This window comes from Gopherus flavomarginatus, chromosome 6 (genome assembly GCF_025201925.1).
Source record: "Gopherus flavomarginatus isolate rGopFla2 chromosome 6, rGopFla2.mat.asm, whole genome shotgun sequence".
In the NCBI taxonomy this organism is placed as follows: Eukaryota; Metazoa; Chordata; order Testudines; family Testudinidae; genus Gopherus; species Gopherus flavomarginatus.
Genome location: NC_066622.1, coordinates 32,254,577 through 32,282,038, shown reverse-complemented (window position 1 = coordinate 32,282,038; position 27,462 = coordinate 32,254,577). Strand labels below are relative to the sequence as shown.

Genomic DNA, 27,462 nt, shown 5'->3' with positions numbered 1-27,462 from the left:
AGAACAAGAGTACTTGTGGCACCTTAGAGACTAACAAATTTATTTCAGCATGAGCTTTCGTGAGCTACAGCTCACTTCTTCAGATGCAGCATCTGAAGAAGTGAGCTGTAGCTCACAAAAGCTCATGCTGAAATAAATCAGTTAGTCTCTAAGGTGCCACAAGTACTCTTGTTCTTTTTAAGTCTACCAGCGTTACACTTTGCATCTGCAACATTAAGCCTTATGTTACTCATGGGCAGGGGTAGGCAATAGGTGGACTGGGGACTACCAAACACTTTTGAATAGACCCTGAAATCTTATTTACTTATTATTGTTGGGTTTATATTATTATTTTCTCTGGAGGCCTTGACTATACCTTTGATCATGAAATTTGGGCCTTGACAAAAAATAGACTACCCCTGCTCTAGGGCACTGGCCAGGTGGTAACTATTATCCTCATTTTACATAAATGTAAACTGAAGAACAAGGAAGTTAGAAAAGTTGATGCTGGCCTCCTCCCTCATTTTCCCTGCAGTAAGCACAGAACCATGTAGGAAAATCAGGCATCCTCCCACTTTTGTGCCTGCTATCAGTATTAAATCATCTTCAGTCACCTAAGGGAGGCAATGGATTAGTAGGGTTGTGTACTTACTAGAGGGACAGCTGGTAGCACCACTTGTAGGCAAGCCTGCCTAACACTTCCCCTCCAAAACTATCAAAGCACTACAACACCATCTTTAAAGCAAGTTTTATTTTGCTGTATATACAATTTAAGCTATTAAAAATTTACACAATATTTACAAATTAAATAATTATCCAAACCCTCTTCACCTCCAATACATAACTCCGCAACACAAAAAACAATGAAAGAGAAGTTAAAGGAAGCCACTGGGATGAATATAGGCCATGAACATTTCCCAATAGTCTTTCCATTTATGTATTTTCCTCTTCATTTATGTAGGTAAACAAACTCCTAAAGGATGCAAATATCATGGAATGTGTGGCACAGTTTAGCACATCCTCTGCTAAATAGTCATTTTATTGAAATTGAGAACAAAATATGGACGCTTCCCTAAACTATTCCCACCTTTACATTCAAACAATTCAATTTTAAACAGGACATATGGCATATTTAATTTAAAAAAAAAATTTAACCAATTGCTGGAAGTATGAGACCAAGTTTTCTCCTCTTCCGCACACCCAGCACTGAATTAAAGATGTTTATGCAGACTGGCTTCTTATTGCAGAGTTCCTCATATTACCATAGTTATTTCTGGTAAGGAGCCAAACAAGTTATTTTGGAGGCGTAGAGGAGGGGAGGGGACCCTCAGCATTACATGGATTTTGGAATCAAAGAGGATATATGAGGACCACATGTCAAATTCTGAGTTGACTGATCTTATTGTCCCATTACAGAATGAAGAAAAGGCCTTTCTGCTTACTGAAGGAAAGGCACATGTTCCAAGCATGCAGCCCCCATTAAAAAAGAAAAAAAAAATGCAGTCTCTCACTACTTCATGTTCCATGGCCAGAGAACAGGAGGTTCTCGATCCACACTCACAGATGAGTCTGCATTTATGTACGGATTTTACTCATGCTTTTTGTTGTTGTTCTTGCTTAAAACCAAGTTTTTCTTTCTTAAGGTTTGGATATAAAGAAGGGAGGGAATGCATAGTTATTACACCAAATGCAAGTTTAGCCCACTGTCTTGCTACAAAGTGATATGCAGCCTGGTTGCCTTTTGATACCCTCTTCCCACCAGAACCCTAGCTGTCTGCCAGATATCACCACCCCTTGTCACAGTCACCCACTCCCATCCTCGATGCTCAGTTCTAGTTCTCAGTGGCTGGGACTCCCATCCAAGCCAGTATTGTAATCCTGATGTGCCTCCAACAAAAACACAGATCTGTGTTTAAAAAATATAAATCAACTACTTTTGTTCTTTTTCAGAAGGAACTCAACTGTTAAACGAATTTACAATCCCTAAGTGCTGTCTTTGAATTGTTTCCCTGAGATAGGTGTATGATTAGAAGCCACTTAAAGAGAAGCACTGAAGGGTTATACCAACTGCTGAATTAAAGTAAACTGAACAGCAAACAACGGTTTAGGGTTACCACACACACAATTTTTGTTTTTTTGGGTGGGGAGGGGAGGAATTTTAGGACTCATTCCGTGCTGGTTTTATAATGTAATCTATTGCCTGCTGCAGAGCATCTTCCTTATACTAAAAATGCTTCCTTAATCCTTCATTACCTCACCTATCTAAATCCAGCCCATGGCTTACTTCCCCATTAAGTTGATATCCTTTTAGATACAGGTGTGTGTGTGCTGTATTATGTTTGCATTAGGTACATGAGTTCACATAAAACTCTATTGGATGGGATTTTCAAATCAGTCAGGGACCTTTAGGACCACCAGTCCCACTGAAAGTCAACAGGACTGATGCTCCTAAATCACTTAAGTGATACCCCTGTCATGACTTACACTCAGGAGACGAGTGTAACAATTACAAGTCAGATTAGTCCTCTCAAATTACATTATTGAAACACAATGTTTGAGGACTTTTAATATTCCTGCCTGTTGTCTTAACCTATTGGTCGTGTTTTTAAAATTACATAGGCTTACACAAAAGGGACAGAAGTAACCTATTGTAATGGCCAAGGTAGCCAAAAACCTTTTCCAGCTGATTACTAGCAGACCGAACAAACTCATGGTCCATAACCATGACCATGGTTTAATTGCTTGCTTACGTTAATCCAAAAAGTTTTGAATTTGGTGTTAGTCTTTTAAGGTGCATTGGCGTGCAAGCAAGGATCTGGCGAAAGAACTAGGCTGGACAGATTGCAGAGGAGTTACTAAAAATCTAACACATGTGAAGGTGCTACAAGTAACAAACCCATAGAGTCATATGTTCTTATATCAATTAGCCTAATGTCCTTTAATTGACCTACAGAGTCTTGGTAGTAAAACAGACTGGATGAGCACAGTCTCATTGCTAAATGGAAGTTTCTACTTATTTATCCAAAGTAAAGGTATTTTCCTATAGGAGTTCCACCACTAATACTGTCAATCAACAAGAGTCCATTCAACCCTTAATAAACTCTTCTGAAATTGTTAGGCCACTGCTATAAAAAAGAAAAAGAGCAGAGGTGACTTTTTTGTGTCTTAAAGCAGCTCTCAGAGAACCTGACGGTGGTGCAGGAGCTGTACGAGATCCATGGGGACAATTCACAGAATATGGCTGCGGGGTCATGGCCTGCATACAGACAGAACAACATGAACCTGGCCAATAAACCATTTTCATCCCAAGCATAAAAGCATGGACTTAAGTAGAATCACAAAGGATGAGGTTGGCCCATTCACTTCCAAGTAAGACTGGAGGTGGAGAGGCATTTCATCTCCCAACTCCTTAGCAATTAAAGTGTCACTATGATGAACAAAGCATGTGAAAGCTGCAACATTAGAGAGCATCAAAGGCCAGAAGTGTCATTGAGTAGCCATGGCTACTGCAACTTCTCCAATCCTTCGACGTGGGAAACATGACATGTGCTTCTCTGGTTGTGGAGCACAGAGAAGGGAGGAATATTAACTACATCTGACTAACTTCTAAATTCTTCGCTATCTGTGCCATCAGCATAGATTTATTGCTAAACACAGGCAAATCAATACTCTGGTTTCAAAGGTCTAGCAGATTCCATTCTACATCCAGAAGAATGATGTTCTTGCTGGGATGAGTATTTGAGCAGTGTAACCCAGGGGAGGGGTTTTAACTGCACAATATCTCCTTCTAAGATGATCAACCCAATGCCATTTGGATATAACTCTTCCAGCATCACAGTTTGTGAACAATACTGAAGCCATTTGCACCAAGTTAAATTTTAGATTGCAAGAGCCCCCACTGGGCTTCCTCAGATGATGCAGAATGTTGATCTCCACCTGCACTAGAGCACTCAGAGAGGAAATAAAGTTAAAAATTGACTTTAAAGCAATCTCACAACTCTCCCACAGGGTCCCATGGGCTGCAAATGTCCCACGGAGTCCACTGCTCCATTCAGTGCTCCTCACTCAACAAAAATAAATTTAAGAAAAGGGTATAAAGCAGAAGCGATGGCTGACGACATAACCTTACCCCACCACAAACCAGTCCAAACTAGCAATGTCTACCAGCAATACCTAGGGTCTGGATCCTGCCATCCTTAGGCTTAACTGTTTTGGGAGTTCTGGCTGAGTGTTAGCAGGGGACAACGAGTGCGTTTCATGAACTCCTCTCACCTTGAACTGAGTCACCTACATACGTTTCTCCTACATATAAAGCCGAGACTATGCTCACTTACAGGTATCCTTCCATGGGTAGTTTGTTATGGAAACACACCTCTTTTCCCCTTTCATGATGGGAGCATGTTTCTTATGGACTTCCTTCAGCTAGACATTAACATTGTTAGGATGAGCCCAGAAGGCATTGCTTGAGGATGGAGGCCAGCCACCACATGAATGCCACAGAGGTAGAAAGAACCAGGTTAAAGCAGGAGAGAACTATTTTGAGAAGTTGCCACCCAACTCCTGTTAGGCGGATGGGAGGAGGAAGGGCAGCTTTCTAAACAATAGATATGCCCACTGCAGTTGTGGCATACCACGGAAGTCCCTGGGGTCTGACCACCTCAGCCCTGTGCATCATGTTTTGTAGAAGGACCCTGATTTTCAGGGAATGCTGCTGGGAAGGCTCTGGAATTAGAACAGTTAGTGCACAGGTGGGTATGACTGAATCTGCACATCAGAGAGAGGACAGCTGCAGACTGGGTGGTGGGTTTTTGTTGTTGTTGTTGTTTGTTTGTTTGTTTTTAAATTAGAAACCATGGCAGATTAAAGAGTCAATTCTGAGCCCCAGCATAGTGGCCCTAGCACTTTCATGTCAAGTCAGCACTTGGTGCAGGGTTAGAACATCCTAACAGAGCGATGGCAGAGTCTCATTTCTCTTGTCGCATTCCCAACCACCACTGCACACGCTGCTTTTCAAAAGAAAAAGTCAGTGTCAAACGGTAACCCAGGCAAGACAAGGTACTTAGGACAGAGGGGTGAGAGGGGTGTCAATGGGAAGGGGGAGAAGAGGATTCCAATTTCTGAAGCCGGCGCCTGCGAAGCTCAGCTGTGTCAGGCTCCCCCGGTAAAGGCTGCTCCTCTTCCTCGTGCCCAGCTGGCTCTGTGTATCCCTCTGCACCCACCAATCCAGATGGATCATCTGAGACAGCAATGGGGGAGGAAATCATCAGAGGTTGACATCCACCAGATTCCTTTGTTTCCCCACGCTCCTAAGGGACTCAGAACCACTACTTTAGGACAGCCAAATGTAGCCATTAGCACTTAAAGGGACAGCCACCTGGCCTGTCTCATTCAGCAGCAAACCCTCAGCTGGGACACACACCAGCATGACAGATGCTGCCTATCTTGGATGCAGTTGTACCCTGCAGAGTCAGTAGATGTGTTGCACCTAGGATGAACATGGTGCAGCCAAGTGCCATCAGCTGCTAAAGCCTGTTACTACAACATTTGGCCCTCTCTGTAAGGTTCCTTAGGGAATGGGTTAGGTCTTGTTCCTAGACCACGTGGCTAAACAGTGACACTGTGAAGCTTTGCACTACAAGGTCCTACAACAAGGAGGACTTTCGTCTACCTGTTTGACCTGTTGAGTCTGGTTCCACTGCCGCCACTGCTGGAGAGGTCCCTGGGGAAGAGGTACTGTCAGGTGAATTGAAAGTGGTGGATTCTCTGGTGGGTGTCTCTTGAGAGGAGGTCGAAGTGTTTAGGGAGCTTGGCAGCTGCGTAGGACGGGGTGACCTGTCCAGAGGAGAAGGCAGAAGAGGGTTGCAAGGTGGAGAGCTATAAACAGACCATGATCAGTTCTTTGTAGTATGCTATCACCTAGAGGCCCCAGATGAGATCAGGGCCCTAACAAAAGAACTTTACAAAATAACTGTCAAACTGGATCAGACCCTTGGTCTAGTTAGTCCAATATCTTGTGTCCAACAATGGCCAGGACCAAGTGTTTCAGAATCAGGTGTAAGAACCTCACAGTACGCAGATACAGGATAATCTGCCTCTCCCATATTGAACTTCCTACTTCATTGCTTAAGCCAATGTCCCTTCCAAAATGTTTGCTGTCATGACAATTCTCAATATTCTTGATATCCATATCCAAGCCCTTTTTGACTCTTGTGTAATAAAAAAAGTGCTCCTGCCCAGAACAGCTTACAGTCTAAATGGATGAGAGAGAGAAAGGATTACCATCCTCCTCTTTACGTATAGCAAAGCTAAGGCAAAGAGAGAGAAGTGCTCCAACTCACACAGGATGTCTGTAGCTGAGCCAGGACTTGAACCCTGATCAGAGTCCCAGTACAGTGTCTTAGCCACAAGAACATACTCCTGGCTTCCAAACTCTGCTTTCCTAGCCCATGTTTTCTTTCACAGGGTGGTGAGCAGAATCTTGGCCTGAGTGCATGTGCAACTGCATCTTTCAGCTCTTCCAGTGCCGGCTTATTCCTGGCCCAAGGATAGGAATAAGGGTGTCTCCACACTTCAGTGCTAATTTGCCATACAAGTAAGCAGGCCTTAAAGTATCTATTCAGTGCTATAAAAAGGAGGTATTGCCAGGAACCGAAACTCCTGAGTTCTCACCCTCGCTCTGAGAGGCTATCTATGGCAACAGCTTCTCTACCGCTCTGCTTCAGGCCCCCCATTTGCACCATGCAGCTGGTTACTGACCTACGTCATGTGCTGAGGTTTGTACATAATCCCTAGATCTTACATGGCACTTTTCATCAGCAGATCTCAAAGCATTTCACAAAGGTGGTCAGTATAATTATTCTCATTTTACAGATGGGGAAACTCAAGACCAGTGGCAGAGTTGGGAGTAGAATACAGGTCTCCTCAGTCCCAGTCCAGGACTCTATCTCCTAGGTCCCACACATTGGTGGTACAAGCTTTGGGCATCTGTTATCACCAACGAAGACCACCCACTTTTAGCATTATGAGGACAGGGAGCCAGCAGTTTGGAATCACATGGCATTACAATATGCTGTCACTAAGCTAGATGGATCCAACACAGAGCTGGATGGATTATAGTCAAGTCAGTGGTTGCACCATGTGTCTGACAGCGTATAAGGTCTCACACCCTGCCGCAGTACGGGATAGTTACCCAATGGTCGCCAGAACGGTGAGATACTGGTTTATCTGTAACATGGCTGCATCTAGGAGTGTGTGGATGTTCTGCAGACACTGGAGCCTGGCTTCCAGATGCTGCCGGTCATGGCCTTCCATGGCACGGAGCTCTTCGTCTGTCAACCCAGCAAACCCAGCGGGTGGCACAGGCATGGGAGGAAAGCCTGATCAGAAGGAAAACAGGTGGTCTGTAAGAGAGGACTCAAGGCAAGCTTCTTGACTCCCTCTCCAATGGACACGGTTTTAATTACTGGCTAAATCTATCAATCAATTTACTGAAGAAGATATGATCATGCTCTTGGCAAATTGCTAATTTGGCCCTTAGAGACAAAGTTTGGGTATTTTCTTCTCCCTCCCCATGTTCCCAATAGAGGAACATCCTTCCCCCATCCAGCCCTGGATGGAAGAAGCCACCTAGCTTACCAAACAGAGGTGGCAATGCCATTCCCATCCATGGGGGAGGGAAGGGAAAGCCAGGCACTGCTCCCACAGGGGCTGTGTCAGATCCAGATGCTGAATCACCACCAGGTCTTGAGGTACTTGCTGCAGAGGGTGAAGGGGACAAAGAAGAGATAGCAGCCTGGTTAAACAGTCATGGTACCTTTATGCCTATCCACCACTTTACACATAGCCAGTGAGGTTTCAGCATGTCTTCCAACACACAACACCTGGGTATCTTTCTCGGGTCAATGTTAGTTAATCCCACACTATAAAATAATGTCAGGAAGGTAAGGGGATATGAAGCCTTTCATCTCTAGGGGTGCCAGTTCCAACCTGGCCCAGGGGTGGTGGGAGGGAATACAGAACTTTTTCTCTCTAGGGGCGCTAGCTCAGATCCAGTCCCACATCTGAGGGACTGGCTAGCTCAGCAGGTTCAGGGAATTCCCCACTCAGGGACACCAGCTCCAATCCAGCCCCAGACTGGGGAGACTGGCTCGCTCAGGACGTCAGGAAATGGGATATAGGGTCTTTTCCCCTTTAGGGGACCAGCTGCAGATCAATAGTGTCAAAGCTGTTTTCACCTTGTGGCAACTCTGTGGTCTGTTGGTGAGTCTCTGTTCAAACCACAGAACCCATGACTGGCATAACTGGCCTACTTGCTGGCAGTCTCAGTTTACGGGTCTAGAACCAAATGGGCCAGAGAGAACCAGAAGCAGGTCACAGTTGAAGTGTGTTGGTGGGGCAGCGAGAGGGAAACCTGCCCCAGTGATGGGATGAAGGAGAAGGTTAGACGCTGTGGCTTCTCACCTGTTGTCTGAATGCCTGAAGTGGAGGGTGCACTGGAAGCAGCAGAGGGATTCTCTGCATTGTTGGGTGGCTGGACACCAGGCACTGGAGGAAATGGACCTATGGGAGGCCAGAGCGGGAACATCCCAGGAGGAAACGGGGGCAGGATTCCTTGGGGGACTGTGGAGTGAAGGAGAGAAATGGGTGACCCATAGAGAAGAGAAGCCAGACAGACACTACATTTCTCCAGCACCTTCCAGCCAAGGGTCTCAAGGCACTTGTGACATTAAAAAGGCCTCAGGGGAGGTAGGTCAGTGTACTATCCATTTTACAGAGGTACACTTATGCACAGTGACAGAGCCGAGTCCTGATTCTCAGCACCCCCACATCCGGCTCCAGCCACAGGACTATCTGTTCCTGTTTCTGGAGGGGGAATAATCCAGGAGTCCCGATTCCCAGTCTGGCGCTCCAAGAGTTACACAATTCCTCTCCATTACACAGCGCTCTTACTTTCCTTCTAATGACAGAGAAGCTAAAAGGCCAAATGTCTTTGGTTACTCCCTTACGGCCCAATGCATTGTAATGTGGTTGTGTGTATAACTTAAGGCAGAGTTTGGCCTAAACAAGGTACATTCGGTAGTACAACATAGTAATACATTTTGATTTCAGTGCTGGGCAAGCAGTCCCAGTATCAACAGCTGCTGCACCTCACCGTGGAGGTGGCTGCAGTGATTCCCATCTAGGATGAATGGCATCAGCACAGGATCACTGAGAAACTACTCAGCCCTGCTGGCTTGGTGTCCGGAGAAGCTGTACTCACAGTTAGGCGGCTGGGGAATCAGTGGAGGATGGTGCGGCGGTGGCTGCTGTTGCTGCGCTTGCTCCTGTTGCTCGGGTGGCGTTTGAGACTGAGTGGGGAGGGAGGCACGGAGGACATCCATGCGGCAGGTGGGGCAGGTCTGCTGCCGCTGGAACCAGGAACGCAGGCAGCTGTGGAGGGGGCAGAGGCCACCTGGTTAAGATTGGCTCATTAAACAGGTTACTTTTTCCGGGCAATAGGATTTACACACAGTCCCAACAATTAGCTGGAGACGCCCTCCCCTGTTATTATTTCTCACTCTTGCCATGGGTAGGTGGAGAAGAGAAGAGATTTCAGTCTATGTAGACCCATTCAATCCATGGCTTCTCGACAGAGATAGCCAAAGAGTCCAGTTCGGATGGTATTTTACATGGACCTGTTCACTAGGGACTGAACTTGGAGCCACCAACTCACAGGCCTCCAGACAGCAATGACCAGGCCTCACAGTTGAGAAGAGATGGATTGGAACCAGTGATCTACAGCTGAGGGGACTGAATTCCTTTGCAAATCCTTTTTAGTTGTTGGTTCTTCCCTGGCACCATGCACCTTGCAGCAAGGAGGAAGTTGCCATGCCCTGGCTTCTCAATTATACAAGGACAAGGCTTGGATTTTCATGCCTTCAGCAGCTAACTCCACACCACAAAGAAAACCATCTGCAAGCAGCTGCATGGGCAGAAGTATTAGCCTTTCCTCACCTGGTGTGGAATATGTGGTTGCATGGCAGACGTTTAGCACCCATCACCATCTCCTCCCGGCAGATAATGCACACATTATCCATGGCCTGAAGCTCTTCTGGAGTGGCATCAGGGTATCTGGGGAGGCAGCAGAGTTTTAAGAGGCAGTAACATATATATTCTCTGATGATCTACAAGGGCAGTGATACCAATGAAGAATATGGGGCTATAACAGGAGATAATTAATCAAAGGGAAATTTAGGTTGGATAGCAGGGAGATCTATGTGAGACAGTCCAGCCACCCCCAAGGGAAATCATCTTGCCCAGGGCATTCCAAACTGGATGGGACAGGACTGAGGGGTTGCACTAGATTAGCTGTGACCTACTAGGCCTCTAACAAGATGTACACTGGACTGAGTGTCTTAAGCCAGACTGCTCTAATGCGGATTCCCCCTGTATTAATGAAGCTTAAAGGGCCAGAGAGATTCATTGCAAGCATGGCTGTGTGGTCTTGTGGCCAGAGGACTGGACTGGGAGTCAGGAAATCTGGATTCTACTCCCAGCTCTGCCACTGACCTTGGGCAAGTTCTTTCCCCTCTCTGTGCCTGTTTCCTGCTCCCACCCTTTGTCTATTTTGAATGTAAACTCTTTGGGACAAGTGCCATCTCCCAAGGTGTCTGTGCAGCACCTGGCCCAATGTGGTCCTCCCTACCCCAATCTCAGTTGAGGGGGTGAGGGGCCTGTGTGGTGCCCTGCCCAATGCCTTCAGGCCCTACTGTAACAGATTTCACTCTGTAGAAGCAATTTCTCTCCAACTGGATACTTACAGAGTGTTCATGTTGCGAATGGCGCGGCGTGACATGATGGCATCAGTCACAGCTCTCTTGAACTGCCTGAAATGACACACAAGTTGCTGGAGTTACACACACACACACGAACAGTATCAGACACTCATCACATGCTCAATCAATACCCCAGCGACATCTTACCTCATTGCCAGGTACATAGGCCGGATGGCGAAGAGAGGGAAAGTGTGCACTTTGATCATGATTGTCATGAAGGCCATGTACAGCAGCACTTTAATGAAGCCTGAGGAGGATGGAGAGATATTAGTGCTCTCTCTCTCTCTCTCTCGTGTGCCTCTACTCGGAGGTTCTCATTGCCCTTAAACACTAGCGAACTCCCACATCCAACCCCAGGAGGCAGAGAAGTGCCTCAATTTTACAGGTGGGGAAACAGGCACAGAAAAGAAGCAATTTGATCTCCCATGTCACACAGTGACTCAATGACCAAGCTAAGAACAGAACCCACGAGGCTCTAGTAACTCAGTTGCACTCCTCTCATGGAGCTGGGAATAGAACTCTGGAGTTTTGGCTCCCAGCTCCTCCCTGCTCTAACTCCTCTCCCAGAGCTGGGGATAAAGCCCAGGGATCCTGACTCCCCTCTTCCTTGCTCTAGCCACCAGACCACAATGCCTGCACAAACCAACCCACGGTGGTCTCCAGAAATCCACCTAATCCATATTTTGAGTCCAATCTTACCAAGCCATCAGCATTTTAGGCCTGGTCTACACTACAGAGTTAGATCGACATAACGCAGCTTACGTCAACCTAACTCCGTCTACTCTCAAATGTAGCTCCCACCAATGTAACTCGCCCACTACACTGACTTAATAACTCCACCTCTGCGAGAGGCATAACGCCTACGTTGATGTAGTTAAGTCAATGCAGTGTTAATGTAGACACCGTGTTGCTTACATCAACTGTTGCTGCCTTTCAGAAACCCTCCCACAATGCCCCACACTGGCAGCTCAATTGTTGCAAGCACTCCTGGTGAGTACTTGCACTGCCAACACAATAAGCGTAGTGTGAATGTATACAACCGATTCAATTACTGCGGTGGCTGTACATCGACAAAACTTAGGTCAACTTAATTTTGGAGCGTAGATTTGCCCTTCGTTTTAATGATACATTAAATGATTTGGGATTGCCACAGGCTTCTCTTACAAACCCAGCTCCTACTTAGCTCCATTTCAATCCCACTTTCTTCCCTTCAACTGATCAATGGAAGTGGTGAGACCATCTACAAACTACCCCTCCCAACCATGCTCTTATGAAGAGCTCTAGCACAAGGTACCATATAGCACCACAATTCAGGCTCCCATGGCTGTTAGATGTTCATATGGGAGAACACACAAGTCCCCACTGGGCTATGGAAGGAGCTGGCTGTTATCCGGACCTGGGGAGAGAGACTGTACCTGTGAAGAGCTCCGTGTACAGCATGTAGACGGCCTTGTTGTCCCATGGATTCTCACTCTGCAGGTCAACTGAATGCAGAATGTACTTTATGAAGATTGTGAGCACCATGGTCATGAGAATGGCATACTGTGGGGGCAGGAAAGAAATAAGAGGCATGTCACAGGATGAGCTAATCTTTTAAAGGCGTTGGAACTCATCTGTACCCTGTGCCAAGGTCAGCCCACCTCTCCAGGTGAGGGACCAAATTATATGGTAGGAAGCTGGTGTCTCTGAGCCAGGCCTGCACGGACACAAAAGGCAGCGTGAGTTTAGGGAGAGAAGAAAGGAGTAGGGAGGCTCTCCTTAGCTCCCTGGCAGATGGCCTGGGAGTGCAACCCTACAGTAAGCAGGCTGGAGGAAAGCCTAAGCAGAAGGGAGTAAAGATTCGCTTTAACTTGAAGGCAGAAGGCCTGGGGAACCAGATCTGCATGGAGCAAATGGTCTCCATCAGAAATCCCAGGGCAGGGGAAAGGACTTGGCTGATATGCATAACTTCTGTTTTTAGAGAAATAAACAGAACCACAAAGGAAAGGGACCAAAATCCAGGTGCCGCCAAGAGAACTCTGAAGCACTGGCTGGTTAGTCAGCCTCACTGGCTTACAATGCATCACAGAGCTTTGATTTGCAGTAAGCAGCAGTGCTAGGCAAATATTCCTCCCTCTCTACTTGCCACACAGGCAGACACATTTCATACCTCAAACCCAAAGACCAGCTGGACAGAGGCTCCCCGGGTGAGGATGCTGTGGTAGGCATGGCTGACAAACAGGAAATCCAGGACACCCAACAAGAGCATCAGAGCTGGACACAGAAAGAAGGGAGGTTAGACACTGGAATTACAATACTGAGCTGTGATTTGGGGTACACATGGGGAAGCCTTGACAGAACTAAAGTAGGGGGTGACTTAAGCGTAAGACTAGGAGCCAGGACTCATACAATCTATTCCCAACCCTGGAAACAGAGTGTGCTCAAGTAACTAGGATTCCTGGATAATAACCTTAATTTTCCCACTGACTCACTGTGTAACTGTGGGCAAGTTACTTCATGTCTCAGTTTCCTCATCTGTAAAATAGGACTAACACTCTTCTCACAGGGGATTGGGAAACACTAGGCAAGTGCCACGTTGAAGTAATTGAACTGCTACATCCCATACACGAACATTTCAAACCCTAAACTGCATGGGATGAAAGCCATACAGGGTGTCAAACATTGATATTTATATTACAACAAAGCCCCAGTCAAGATCTGGACACCATCACACAGCACAAACACATCTCAATGGGTCCCTTGGGATCCTCTGAAAACTCCAGCTTCAGTTTCCCATGGCTCTTTCTTGCACGAGTCAGTGTGTTAACCCCAGCATGCAGCATAGTTTCATTCTTCCTTCCTGATGTTTTAGCTAGCTACAGGGTTCTCCTTGATGTCCTGTCCTCAACTAGGTTGCTGTGAGCTGTTAAACAGCTGCTCTGCTCCAACCCAGAGTTGAACAAAGCAATCGAATCCATAAAAGGCCTTCTGGAAGACATTACATACTGTTTTGACAAGGTTATCAACTCTGAACAGTCTCACACTCAATGCACAAATGAGAAGGGGTTTTACATTAGCGTATTTAGCCTGACACATGCAAATTATCTTCTGAAATTATCTTTCCTGGCCAGCTGTTGCTGCTCATCGAGTCCTGGAGAGGAAATGTTCAGAGTGAAGAAACTCTTTCCCCCCACACCTCGTTCTCCCCTAGGAGATTTGCGTCAGGTATCAAGCCACGTCATGCCTTCATTAAACTATGTTGCTTTAATGATTTCTCCACAGCCTTTCCTCTGCATGGGTAACACTTACTCACAAAGTCATTTTCATTATTAACCGTGCAGGCAAAGGTTAGCAAGCTTCTTACCCACAGCTTTGCCAATGCGCCTCACTCAGAATGGCAGGCCACCACCCTCGCTGCTATTCCAGGGCTGATCCGTTCCCACACCCATAATCCTCTGCCAAAGCCCCTCAATCCTGGATCCTCTCTTGCCACTGCCCCACAATTCTGAGCCACTGCATCCCCTGCTACTCCAGTCCTGCATTCTCTATGCCTCTCCATTCTGATCCACAGCACTCCCTGCCAGTCTAGTCCTGGACTTTCTCCCTCCCAACACACAGTTCTGCCTCTAAATCCTGACTTGCTGCACTCCCTGTTATACCACTTCTGGACTCCTGACTCTCAGCTCTGTCAACGCCCCTTAATCCCAACCCACAGCTTTCTGCTATTCCAAGCCTGAGCCCCACAGCGCTCGGCTGATGCTCCTCAGTCCTGATCTGCAGTCCCCATGCAGGTAGATTATCCCATATCTGCCACACTGCAGTGTTTCTTGCACCTTGCTCTGAAACATCTGGTGCTGGGCTCTGGCCCAGTATGGCAATTACATTGTAATGGGGGGAGGAGGGGAGAGAAACAAGAATGGGGAGGATAGACAAAGGGAATAAAATAAAGGCACTTACAGATGATGCGGAAATGAAAGAGCCAGGAGATGTTTGGACTCCTCTCCATCTGGGAAGAGATGAACTAACTTTTAGGACTCTCTACCCAATTTTCCAAAACCCCATTCTCTGCATTCTGACTGCATGAGATACCCAGGAACTGTAAAGAGTTACTGATGTAGGACCAACAGGCCAATCTCATTTTCTATCCATCTTGGTTTCTACACCACAAGCATCGTCATTGTGTCTTGCTGGTTCCTCATCTGCTGGCATCACAGTGTCTTGCTGATCCTGCAAAAGTGCTGAGCACTTTGAGGTACTGAGCTACTTTAGCTCCTGCGGAGTCAGCGCCTTTACTATTCGTATTACTCTAGAACAGGGGTTCTCACAACAAATTTTTTGGTGATCTAACTCTTGCTGATGGCTGTTCTGACAATTTTTCCTAAAATACATAAGTAACTTTAGGAAAAACAAATAAATCTGCACATATACATGTCCAAATCATTGTAATTTATTTATGTAGGGTTTTTTGCAGACTCAGTAATAAAAACAACGTACAGCTGTCTCTATTCTTTACTGGACCTAAACAGAATAGAAATACAAATAACGTGCTTTGTATGTTCTTGTCTTTTTTCTTATTGTTTCTTTTACCTTTTTTTTTTTTTTTTTTTTTTACGACTTGCTAGCTAGGAAGTCTGCTGTGAAAAGTGATATTAACAAACATACAGATATCACATTTCACAGCAGACTTACTCAGTCCCAGCAAGCCCAGGGACAAATTAAACCCTGGCTGGGGAAGTAGTTATAGAGGCAATGAGGCATTGGGGGAGTCAGCAGGGGCTCGGGGAGGGTGAGCTCGGGATCAGAGCCCGTCACCTCACAGCCAAGGAATGAAGCCCAAAGCACCAAACCCAGGGGACGAGGCCCAGGGATGGAGCCTGCCACCCACCATGCCAGGGCTGAAGCCCAACTTCATCACCCCTGGGAAGGTGGGGAACTCACACCGTCTGTCTGCTCCTCCAGCTTTTCTGCCTCCAGAGGCAGCCAGGGCCCAACCACTGCTGGCAGACCCCGGGGCAGGGCTGCTGTTTTGCCCCCACCATCACCACCCAAGAGGCTGTGACTGCAAGAACATCCCCTGGTGGCCGCATTTGAGAAACACTACTCGAACCGTAGGTGCCCCAGTCATGGAGCAGGCCTCCACTGTGCTAGGCACTGTATAAACACAGAACAAAAAGATGGCCCCTATCTCAGGGAGCTTATAAGACAAGAAAACAGTGAGATAATCCTGACCAGCTAGCCCAAAGGACAATTGCAGAAGCACTAATGATAAAAATGAATGTAGAACAAGCAGAGGACACAAAAGGATCTGCTTCCTATGCTCCCTACACATAGGACACACTATGCTGTGACAACCAAAGCACAGTGGCAAGTGTTTTCATCCCTCAGAAGGCCACAGAAGTAGCTTAGATACACAGATCCTTGTGTGTTACCCAGATCACTGATTGACTCCCCAGACAGATGGCAGCCAACCCCAATCTGGCATCCTGCTCAGTGGCATGTCACACTTACAAAGTCCACCCGGTCCTCAGCAAGCCAGTGGAAGCACTTGAGGAACAGGAGGAGGGTGAAGAGGGCCACAAAGCGGGGACTGAAGTCATCTCTGAAGACGGTGAAGGCCAGGCAAGTTTCCGTGACCGCATACCATGATCGCTCAAGTAGGTGCTGAGAGGGAGAGAGAGTGAGTGTTAGCAGCACTGTCTCAGTTCCCCACATATCGCTCGTCTTAGTTCTCAGTACTGAAGGGAGGAGGAGAAGGAACTTATCCTTTTATGTCCCAATTTCTAAGGGAAAGCATTTTCTTTTGCACTCCACCACCTTCCCTCTGAGGCTCTCAGAGCACTTGGGTATCAAACTCTGTACCATAGTTCTGTAAAATGGGGTAACAGCAATGCCCTGCCTCACAGGAATGTTGGGAGGATAAATACATTCAAGACAGATGCTCAGACACTCTGGTAACGGGAGTCATGCAAGTACCACAGATAGATATGATTTTATGCTCCGTGTCAAAATCCCATTTAACTTACAATCAACGCAGCTCTCAGAGCAACCCTCTGCTACTGTGTACCTTCATCACCCAACATAAGATTGTGCTGCAAGTAATCAGTTACAACTGCCAGAGGCCTCACTCACCTCCATTTCTGCTGCTCGGAGCTGGCCAAAAAACACTTTGCCCATGAATTTGCCCAGGAGGAAAACCAAAACGAAAGCCTGAATGTAGAGAACCTGCAGGGAAGGGAAAGGGAGACATTGAACCAAAAGAAACACTCACACACTACAGCTTATGAACCAAACCAGACCAAAAGAAAAGGCTGCCAAGAACAATCCTGCAGCACCCCTTCTGGCCTAGATCAGACCTTCCCATCCTTAAAGTCTATGATTTACAAACACCCAAGGGATCTACTTTAACCAGTTATGACTGTCCTCTGTCCACTTTCAAGGCACATAACACCTTCCCATCTTATTCCCATCCCCAAGGAAACATACAGCTAGTTTTCAGTTAACCCCTTCACAACATCCTAATGTCCTTCAGGCTGTGTGAGATCTGTGTACTCTGGGGCCTGGAATTTGTATTTTGAAGGTACTTTGGTTACTGTGGGGAATTGGTGAGATGTGCAGATTTCTACCCCACTTGCACCTGCATGTTACTATGTACGTTAAAAAAGCCCAACTGAAAACAGTTTAATGAGCCTTTCCAAATTTAGCTAGAATTTTGCAAGCCAGCTGTAGAGTCAGTTACATGCACACATACTAATATATATTTCCCACACTAAAGCAGTAGTTTGTTCCGAGTGCTACTGGCTCAGCAACTGCTGTAGCGTGGAAGTGTTTGTTTTGGTCAACATACCCTGGGGGAATAGAAAGCAGAAGTGAACTGAAAAAAGAGCCACTGAATTACATTGATAAAGAGAAATGACTCATCTGAATGCTGTCCAGTGCTCCCTGAAGTAAATTTGGGGCGGGAGGAGAGGGACAAGACTCTGTCCATTTCCTAGCAGATGGATGCCAACCTCACACAGAAGTCACCATCACAGGTTGCACTTATTAGCATCCTTGCTGGAAGACTGAGTGGAGTGGTTAAATACACATTAGGTCATGGAGACAGAACTCCCTCCAGGCAGGGCTAAAGCCCATTGGTGATCAGTGTGGAATACTTGCCCTACTGCTGCAATGCTGTACCTATCCTTGGGATAAACAGAGAGAGAGAGGCTCCAGAGCAGTCAATCCAGCACCTTTCACTGATATTGCATCTATTCAATTAAACGAAAGCACAAAGGAAGCCAATATTTCGACTGACTAGCAAGATTCATTTGGGACCTCAACTCCTGAACCTCCAACTCAAGAGTTAATCAACCCAAGGATGAAATGAGACAGCCAAAGACTGTGCAGGATTTGGCTCTGCTCTGTATCAAAATAACCCTGGATTTCAGCTCTCTTGAAAATGTTATGTCCTCCGCTCCCCGGAATGTAAATGTAGAGGCACTGCATAATAAATTGTTTCCAGGAATTGGAATACAACACCGGTTAAAAGGACTGCGTTGACAGGAGTTTGCATACTGCTGTTTTTATACCACATCCCACCAACATACCAGAGCCCTCCCTGTAAGAGGAAAGCTTCAATTCCACGTCACACTCAATTCACACTCCCTCTGCTCATATTGACAGTAAGGGGGACACAATTAGTGCAAACTGTGCAGGGTTAATTGTGGCTTGGATTCTCAAAGTGGAAACTCATTCCTCTGATCAGCACCAAACAGGAATGACCTTCAGTCACTACCAAACTGGGAGTGCAAAGACTAGCTCTCATCACCAATCCCCCGAAGACAGGTCACTTCCACATGGCTTTGGATGGCCACTGTAGCAGTGCAAGTTAAATACTAATAGTTGACAGGCTGAGCCATTATCAGAGCAACCTGCTCTCCTCCCCACAACCTGGGCAGCTCATGGAGTGTGTACTTACTGCCATGCTGGGGCTGGATTTGGTCAGATACACCACTGTTGGGTAGAACTGATGCTTTAGGTAATAAGCATGAGCCACTACCACCGATGTCAGAGCCAGGCTGGCAGCCATCATGACTGCCGTTCGGAACATCGCCCCAGACCAACGACCTGGGAGAGGGAAGACAGACATGAGCATATGGTTTAAGAGATATAGAATAAAGCCATAGCTGCCTTCACATCATTTAAGGCAACAAAAGAACCACCAAATTTGCATTATAAGGGGTCAGTGGATCATTGCTGTATTTGGTTTGCTGCTTCTTGGCTTAAAATTTTCATTACATTCCCCCTCTCCATCTGCTTTGGTCTTGGCCTCCCATACTGGTAAGTTCCCACCAGGCCATGGACTTTGTCTTCCAATATTTGTCTGCAAAATGCCTACCAAACACTACGTGATCACACAGCAAACTTCCTTTAACCTGGATGTAAATAGTTATCGAAGGATACCAAAGCACTTTACAAACAAAAGAATCATTCCATGCAGGCACCTCTAGGGTGGGACAGGGAAGCTCTTAAACAGCCACACGGCACATGAGCAGTAGTTTATGACTGGAAGCAAAGAACAAGTCAACCAAGAGATTGGTTCTCAGCCCTATGCTGTTAAACATTTTTATCAATGACTTGAAGGAAAACATTAAATCATCACTGAAAGTTTGCAGCTGACAAAATTTGGGGAAGCAGCAATTAATGAAGAGGATAGGTGAGGTCACTGATACAGAGCAATCTGGATGATGCATGTTTTAATACAGTTAAATGTAAATATTAGGGCTGTCAATTAATCACAGTTAACTCATGCAATTACTCAAAAAAATTAATCATGATTAATCGCACTGTCAAGCAATAGAATACCAATATACATTTATTAAATATTTTGGATGTTTTTCTACATTTTCAAATACATTGATTTCTATTACAAAACATAATACAAAGCAGGGCTTTGGAGCGGAGCCCGGAGTTGGAGCGCAGAGCAGCTCCAGAGCAGTGGAGCTGCAGGTTTTTGCCTGGAGCTGGAGCAGAGCCGGAGCATAGCTCCCAGCTCTGATACAAAGTGTACAGTGCTCACTTTATATTATTTTTATTACAAATATTTGCACTGTAAAAAATGATAAAACAAAAAAAATAGTATTTTTATAAATATATGGAGATATACCTATCTCATAGAACAGGAAGAGACATTGAAAGGTCATTGAGTCCAGCCCCCTGCCTTCACTAGCAGGACCAAGTACTGATTTTGCCCCAGACCCCTAAGTGGCCCCCTCAAAGACTGAACTCACAACAGTTGGGTTTAGCAGGCCAATGTGCAAACCACTGAGGTATCCCTCCCCGAAATAGCCTGTTCTCGCTTTCAGGTGACATTGTAAACAAGAGGAGGGCGGGATTATCTCCTGCAAATTGTAACCAAACTTGTTTTGTCTGAGCAATTGGCTGAAGTAGGACTGAGTGAACTTGTAGACTCTAAAGTTTAACATTGTTTTATTTTTGAATGCAGTTATTTTTGGACATAATTCTACATTTGTAAGCTCAACTTTCACGATAAAGAGAGTGCACTACAGTACTTTTATTAGGTGAATTGAAAAATACTATTTCTTTTGTTTTTTACACAGTGCAAATATTTGAAATAAAAGTAATATAAAGTGAGCACTGTACACTTTGTATTCTGTATTGTAACTGAAGTAAATATATTTGAAAATGTAGAAAACATCCAAAATATTTCAATAAATGTTATTCTATTATTGTTTAACCATGCAATCAATCATGCAATTAATTGTGATTAATTTTGTAATCGCCTGACAAGCCCTAGTAAATATACACATCCAGGAATAAAAATTGTAGGCCGCACATACAGGATGGGGGAAGCAGTGGCTGAAAAAAATTTGGGGATCATGGTGGATAATCAGCTAAACAAGAGCTCCCACTATGACACTGTGGCCAACAAGGCTAGTGCAATTCTTGGATGCATAAACAGTGGATTCTTCAATAAGAGTAGAGAGGTTATTTTACATCTGTATTTGGCACTGGCGTGACCACTGCTGGAATGCTGTGTCCAGTTCTGGTGTCCACAGTTAAGCAAGAATGTTGATAAACTGGAGAGGGTTAAGAGTAGAGCCATGAGAATGGTTAAAGGATTTGAAAACATGCCTTATAGGATAGGTTCAAGGAGCTCAATTTATGTATCATAACAAAGAGAAGGTTAAGGAGTGAGTTGATCACAGTCTGTAAGTACCTAGATGGGGAATAAATATTTGAGAATGGGCTCTAGATTAGCAAACAAAGCTCTAACACAGTGGTTCTCAACCTTTTGTACTGGTGACCCCTTTCACATAGCAAACCTCTGAGTGCAACTCCCCTTATAAATTAAAAACACTTTTAAATATATTTAATATCATTATAAATGCTGGAGGCAAAGCGGGGTTTGGGGTGGAGCCTAACACTTCACGACTCCCTGAGGGGTCACGACCCCCAGTTTGAGAACCCCTGGTCTAAAGCAGATTATGAAGAACTTCAAAAAGATCTCACAAAACTAAGTGATTGGGCAACAAAATGGCAAATGAAATTTAATATGGATAAATGTAAAGTAATGCACATTGGAAAAAGTAACCCCAACCATACATACAATATGATGAGGGCTAATTTAGCTACAACGAGTCAGGAAAAAGATCTTGGAGTCATCGTGGATAGTTCTTTGAAGATGTCCACACAGTGTGCAGAGGCGGTCAAAAAAGCAAACAGGATGTTAGGAATCATTAAAAAGGGGATAGAGAATAAGACTGAGAATACATTATTGCCCTTGTATAAATCCATGGTATGCTCACATCTCGAATACTGTGTACAGATGTAGTCTCCTCACCTCAAAAAAGATATACTGGCACAAGGTTCAGAAAAGGGCAACTAAAATGATTAGAGGTTTGGAGAGGGTCCCGTATGAGGAAAGATTAAAGAGGCTAGGACTTTTCAGCTTGGAAAAGAGGAGACTAAGGGGGGATATGATAGAGGTATATAAAATCATGAGTGATGCGGAGAAAGTGGATAAGAAACAGTTATTTACTTATTCCCATAATACAAGAACTAGGGGTCACCAAATGAAATTAATGAGCAGCAGGTTTAAAACAAATAAAAGGAAGTTCTTCTTCATGCAGCGCACAGTCAACTTGTGAAACTCCTTGCCTGAGAAGGTTGTGAGGGCTAGGACTATAACAGCGTTTAAAGAGAACTGGATAAATTCATGGTGGTGAAGTCCATAAATGGCTATTAACCAGGATGGGTAAGGAATGGTGTCCCTAGCCTCTGTTTGTCAAGAGGATGGAGATGGATGGCAGGAGAGAGATCACTTGATCATTGCCTGTTAGGTTCACTCCCTCTGGGGCACCTGGCGTTGGCCACTGTTGGTAGACAGGATACTGGGCTAAATGGACCTTTGGTCTGACCTGGTACAGCCGTTCTTATGTTCTTATATTCTTAACATGATCCAATGGCTGGAAGCTGAAGCTACACAAATTCAGACTAAATAAGGTGCACATATTTAACAGTGAAGACATTTAATCCATGGAATAATTTACCAAGGGTTGTGGTGGACTGGCAATTTTAAAATTCAGATGGGACATATTTCTGAAAGATCTGCTCTAGGAATTATTTTGGGGAAGTTCTATGGCCTGTGTCATATAGAAGGTCAGACTAGATCAGCGGTTTTCAAACTTTTTTTCTGGTGACCCAGTTGAAGAAAATTGTTGATTCTCCTGATTCAATGGAGGGGTTTGGGGTGTGGGAGAGGCTCAGGGCTAGGGCAGAGGGTTGGGGTGCTAATAAGGGGTTCAGAGTGCGGGAGGGGGCTCTGGGCTGGGATGCGGGAGAGGGTCAGGGCTCTGGAGTGGGGTCAGGGATGAGGGATTTGGGGTGCAGGAAGAAGCTCTGGGTTTGGGGGGCTCAGGGCTGGGGCAGAGTTGCAAGAGAGGGGCAGGTCTCTGGACTGGGGGTGCAGGCTCTGGGGTGAGGCCAAGGATGAGGGGTTGGGGGAGGGGCTCAGGGCAGAGGATTGGGACATGGGTGGCTCCCGGTCAGCAGCGCAGCAGAGGTACTAAGGCAGGCTTCCCACCTGTCCTGGCACCGGAGACTGTGCTGTGCCCTGGAAGTGGCCAGCAGCAACTCCAGCTCCTAGGCGGAGATGCACAAGTGGCTCTGTGCGGATCGCGCCCGCAGGCACCACCTTCCCAGCCAATGAGAGTGTGGAGCTGGTGCTCAGGATGGGGTCAGCACATGAAGCCCCATGATCCCACAACCGTCTATGTGCTGGACCTGCTGCTGGCCACTTCCAGGGCACAGCACAGTGTCAGAACAGGTAGGGACTAGCCTGCCTTAGCTGGGCAGCACTGCTCATAGGATTTTTAATGACCTGGTCGGCAGTGCTGACCAGAGCCACCGTGACCCAGTGCCTTACATGCTGCAACTCAGTACTAGCCGCGACATCCACGGGCCACGGTTTGCCACTTCAGGCCAATAGGGGCTGCAGGAAGGGCGGCCAGCACATCCCTCGGCCCACACCACTTGCTGCAGCTCCCATTGGCCTGGAGCGGAGAACCGCTGCCAATGGGAGCCACGATCTGCAGAACCTGCGGACGCAGCAGGTAAACAAACTGGCCAGGCCCGCCAGGGGCTTTCCCTAAACAAGCAGCAGACTGGCTTTGAGAACCACTGACCTAAGGCACATCACTATCATTCTGTACCTGAGTTGTAAAAAAGGAATAACAATCTTTCCTTTTCTCTCCCATCCTTTGTCTTTTTTTAAGTTAGACTGTACACTTTTCAGGGCAAGTATTCACTCTGTGTATAAAATCAACTAGCACAATGTGGCCTTGAGGCACTACTGCAATAACAAATAATAAAATATGCCAGTAGCAGTCAAAGGAAGAGAATTAGCTCTCATGCCTCCCAGCAGTCTCTGCTCTAGCAACTAAAGAGCATTCTCTCTCCAGAGCCAGGCACAGAACCCAGAATTCCAGCTACCAGACCAGACTGAGAGACACCCGTGCTTTCTGAATGTTTAAATACTCAAGTCCAATGAGCAGCATTCCTGTGCTAGAACATTAAAGCATCACATTATAACAAAGCAAAACACTAACACATAAGAGTGAACATAAAGCAGTTCCGTGCTCTAAGGCTGTCACACATTGCACAAATCACAAGTAGGGTGGTGGAATTTTACTTAGCCGTCCAGATGGCCAAAGAAGCAATGTCTTGCCCCTTTAGGGAAGTTATTTATAAGATGAGTTTTTGAGACCACATCTTTCTCTTCGCTTAAATTTCAACTAGAACTGGTCTGTCCTCTAAACCTGTGAATTATAATCTCCATGTTTAGATTAAGATAATTTAAACTATATAAAAGCAGATGGCAGAGTTGTGGTTAAAATGTTAGACGACAGTTTCTCAGCCTGCACATGACTAGCTACTTAGGTTACTTTAACAGTGGCGTCACATGCACCCGCTTCATTTCAAGTAGCTTATAACAGAAATGCTGACAGCCTGTATCCATTCAAGTGGCAGGGAGTACCACTTGGGAGATTCTTATAGGGATGTCACTTCCATGTCCCATACTAAACAGCGTCAGCCAGTCTACCCTGCATTAAAACAATTTAGTTCTTTAAATACTTATGTGCTATAAGTGGATTTTTTATAACACAGAGTTCACAAATATATTGTACATTTCATTAGTGCCTTTCACACCAAAGGCTCTGGAAGCACTTCACTGACTATACATTATTAATCCTGTTTATTACAGTAGTGCCTACAGGTCAACCAAGAATGGGGCTCCATTATGCAGGGCACTGTACAGAGTAGTTGATAAACCTTGCCCCAAACAGTTCAGTCTAAACAGATAGAACAGATGAAGAGGGTGCGAGAGGGAGCGTATATAACAGACAGAACCAGAGCATCTTTGAAAGCACAGACAATGTGGAGATGAAGGGGTAGAAACATAGCTGGCACAGTGTGTTATGAGGGGTGGGACAGGTGAATCATGATTAAAGACTCTCCAACAAGCCCCCTTTGTTGCAGAAAGTACTAGGAGCGATTAGGTGGGATCTATAGTTTCTATCCTGAGCACACAAGAGCTTGCTTGTAGACTGCATGAATCTTATTTATCAGCCTTGAGTGTGGCAATGTTAACCCCACTGGGCTTCTTCCAGGGAATCTTGACAGCCTTTCAAACCTGAGCGTAGAACTGAGCCTTCCCCTCCACGTTAGAAATATTTATTGTATAAAGTGCTTGGGACACACTTCAATATTGCTGGCAGATAGGAGAGGCAGCATTCATATTACTTCCCTCATACCTCCAATCCTTTCTCCCCCCACATCCATTTTTTTAATACTTGCCTCGCCTTCAAATTATTTTCTCCTCACAGTTGGGTTTTAAACTTTATTGAAGTTTGAGAGACAGGAAAATGAAGAAGTTACATACTTTGGAAAGGGAAGAATTGTTAATTTCTACATGAACTGCTTCAGAAGTTCTCTCCCATCATTTTTAATATTGAAAGAAAGGGAGGGTATCAATTTCCTTAAGGGTCTCTTCTCCCCCAGTCCATATGAGTGACAGCAAAACATACAAGAATCCCTACTACCTCCAACACTTTCAAGGGAGCCATAAAAGGACACTCTCCATCCATGTGAGCTCTACTACCCCTCCTAGCATCTTTGCCCCCCCTTTCCCCAATAAGAACAGCTCGGGTCCCCAACAACTACTTAAATTCCAGTACTCCCCTCCAAGCTTCTTAGATACCTCCTACTACACAAGCTCTAAATTGCCCACTCCACACACCACCATCCAAAAATCCACCTTATTCAGGTACCCCGGATCAAGCTCCGTTCTCACATCCACCTAGCCAGCCCACCCAGATTCGATCTTCTCTTCTCCAGGCCTTCCAGCACCCCCGCCCCTCACTCCCTGGGATAGCTCAGTGGTTTGAGCATTGACCTACTAAGCCTAGGGTTGTGAGTTCAATCCTTGAGGGAGCCATGTAGGGATCTAGGACAAAATCAGTACTTGGTCCTACGCGCAAAGACAGGGGGGCTGGACTTGATGACCTTTTATTGGGGGGAATAGCTCAGTGGTTTGAGCATTGGCCTGCCAGACCCAGGGCTGTGAGTCCAATCCTTGAGGGGACCATTTAGGGATCTGGAGCAAAAATCTGTCTGGGGATTGGTCCTGCTTTGAGCAGGGGGTTGGACTAGATAACCTCCTGAGGTCCCTTCAACCCTGATATTCTATGTTCCTCCTATGTTCAGCTCCTCCCCCAAGCCCCCTATGTCCCCCAGCAACCCCACTTCCCACTGTTCCTTACCCAGCTCCCAGCCCCTCCCCAGGCCCCCTTGTACCTGCTGCACCCCCCAATCGGTCCATCGCCCGGTCTCCCCGGCCCGGACTCACCAAGATCCGGGAGCCCCTCGGGCTGTTGCACCCACCACCACAACCAGCGCCGCCTCCCCCCCTCCCTCCACCGGAAGTCCTGAAGCTCACTTCCGTTTGGGATGTACCATCCGCACACATCCTAGTAACCCCACCCAATTCAGCTCTATGGGGACTACCCGTAGTCACGCCCAGTGGTCTCGCCTTAGACCTTCCCTTATTTAGAGCAGCGAGTGGTACAATTCGAACACAACCTGCTCCCCCGTTTCAGGATGCAGCTGGACTGAATCAAATTCACAACTCCCTGATGCCCCCCCCGCCCACTTCTCAGACGGTACGGTCCCAGTGTCTACTTGGTATAGTCCGCCTTCCACCGCTAAGGAGTGAAGAGGGTCCCGTGGCTCCTGCTGATTGGTCTAGCGTCATTGGTGTCCTCTAATCAGAAAAATCCCCAGCGCTGACCAATGAGGAAGGAATAGTTGTTGCTAGGGGTTATGGGGCAGGTTAAAGAACAGACCTGTGGTGGAGTCTGCGTGTGTGTAATAAGTTGGGTATGTTCACATCCCAGATTCCCCTCTCGTCACCTCCCCGCCAGCTCTACCCGAGGGGAGAAGTGAGTCCCTCAGGTCCAGGGTGAGGGTGGCACTGTGGGACAATGGATAGGGCACAAGAGTGGGAGCCATATCTGCCGGGTTCTTTCCCAGTTCTAGGAAGGCAGTGGGGTCTAGTGGGTTAGAGCAGAGTGGTGCTGGAAGTCAGGACTCTTGGGGTTCCATTTCTAGCTCTGGCACTGACTTGCCATGTGAGTGACCTTGGGTAAGTAAGCTCTGTGTACCTTAGTTTTTCAAGATGTAAAACCATAAGGTAAGGATACTATGAGATAATGCTATGAGATCCTTGGATATCAGTCATAAATTTTACTGTTAACATTTCCTACAAGTCAAAAATATGCTGCACCAGGCAATATGTGCTATAGTCCTGAGAGCATTAAGATGCAAAAGAGAGAGATCAGAGAGAATAAGCATCCTCCCTATTCTGCATTTGTCATCTCCCTGCCACTATGGTAACAGATCTGACTCTGCTTTACTGTTCACTTGCATCAGAAAGTGAACACTTCTGTATCTGAGTTGCTCGGTCTTTCCTGCAAGTAAAATCCTTCAGGCTGGGAATGTATTTGACTCAATTAAATGCAGTTGTGTGACTCTATTATTGAATAAAACTATTGCAAAACAAACAACCTACTGCCTCATTTTATTTGTGAGTCAATTTAGTGCTCAAGAAAGTAAGGCATATGCCTGGAGT

The 27,462-nt window shown here is 46.1% G+C and overlaps 1 protein-coding gene across 2 annotated transcripts; it reads right to left on the bottom strand.

Annotated features, from left to right (window-relative positions):
• Positions 1–710: 710 nt before the first annotated feature.
• Positions 711–26,256, bottom strand: SYVN1 (synoviolin 1). 2 transcript variants are annotated; one of them, XM_050960628.1, is made up of 16 exons: positions 26,182–26,256; positions 18,730–18,878; positions 16,902–16,994; positions 16,281–16,433; positions 14,730–14,778; positions 12,943–13,046; positions 12,209–12,335; positions 10,941–11,040; positions 10,779–10,844; positions 9,973–10,089; positions 9,239–9,408; positions 8,440–8,598; positions 7,615–7,734; positions 7,169–7,355; positions 5,648–5,811; positions 711–5,215 (listed from the first exon to the last, which is right to left on the bottom strand). In XM_050960628.1, the coding sequence occupies exons 2-16, from the start codon at positions 18,859–18,861 to the stop codon at positions 5,064–5,066; spliced, it is 1,893 nt and encodes a 630-aa protein (XP_050816585.1). In that variant the 5' UTR covers positions 18,862–18,878; positions 26,182–26,256; the 3' UTR covers positions 711–5,063. The 2 variants fall into 2 exon arrangements, with proteins under 2 accessions (XP_050816585.1, XP_050816584.1); XM_050960627.1 differs by having other exon boundaries at positions 26,130–26,250.
• Between the last annotated feature and the right edge of the window lie 1,206 nt (positions 26,257–27,462).

What these genes read in the sequence shown, in the direction of transcription:
- SYVN1 (XM_050960627.1), bottom strand. Translation starts at nt 26,154, where the DNA reads ATGGACCGATTGGGGGGTGCAGCAG. An exon ending in TCCGAGCAGCAGAAATGGAG is followed by an intron (nt 16,434 to 16,901) that starts GTGAGTGAGGCC and finishes TCTCCCTCTCAG; the next exon opens with CACCTACTTGAGCGATCATG. An exon ending in AGCTGGTCTTTGGGTTTGAG is followed by an intron (nt 12,336 to 12,942) that starts GTATGAAATGTG and finishes CTGCCCCCACAG; the next exon opens with TATGCCATTCTCATGACCAT.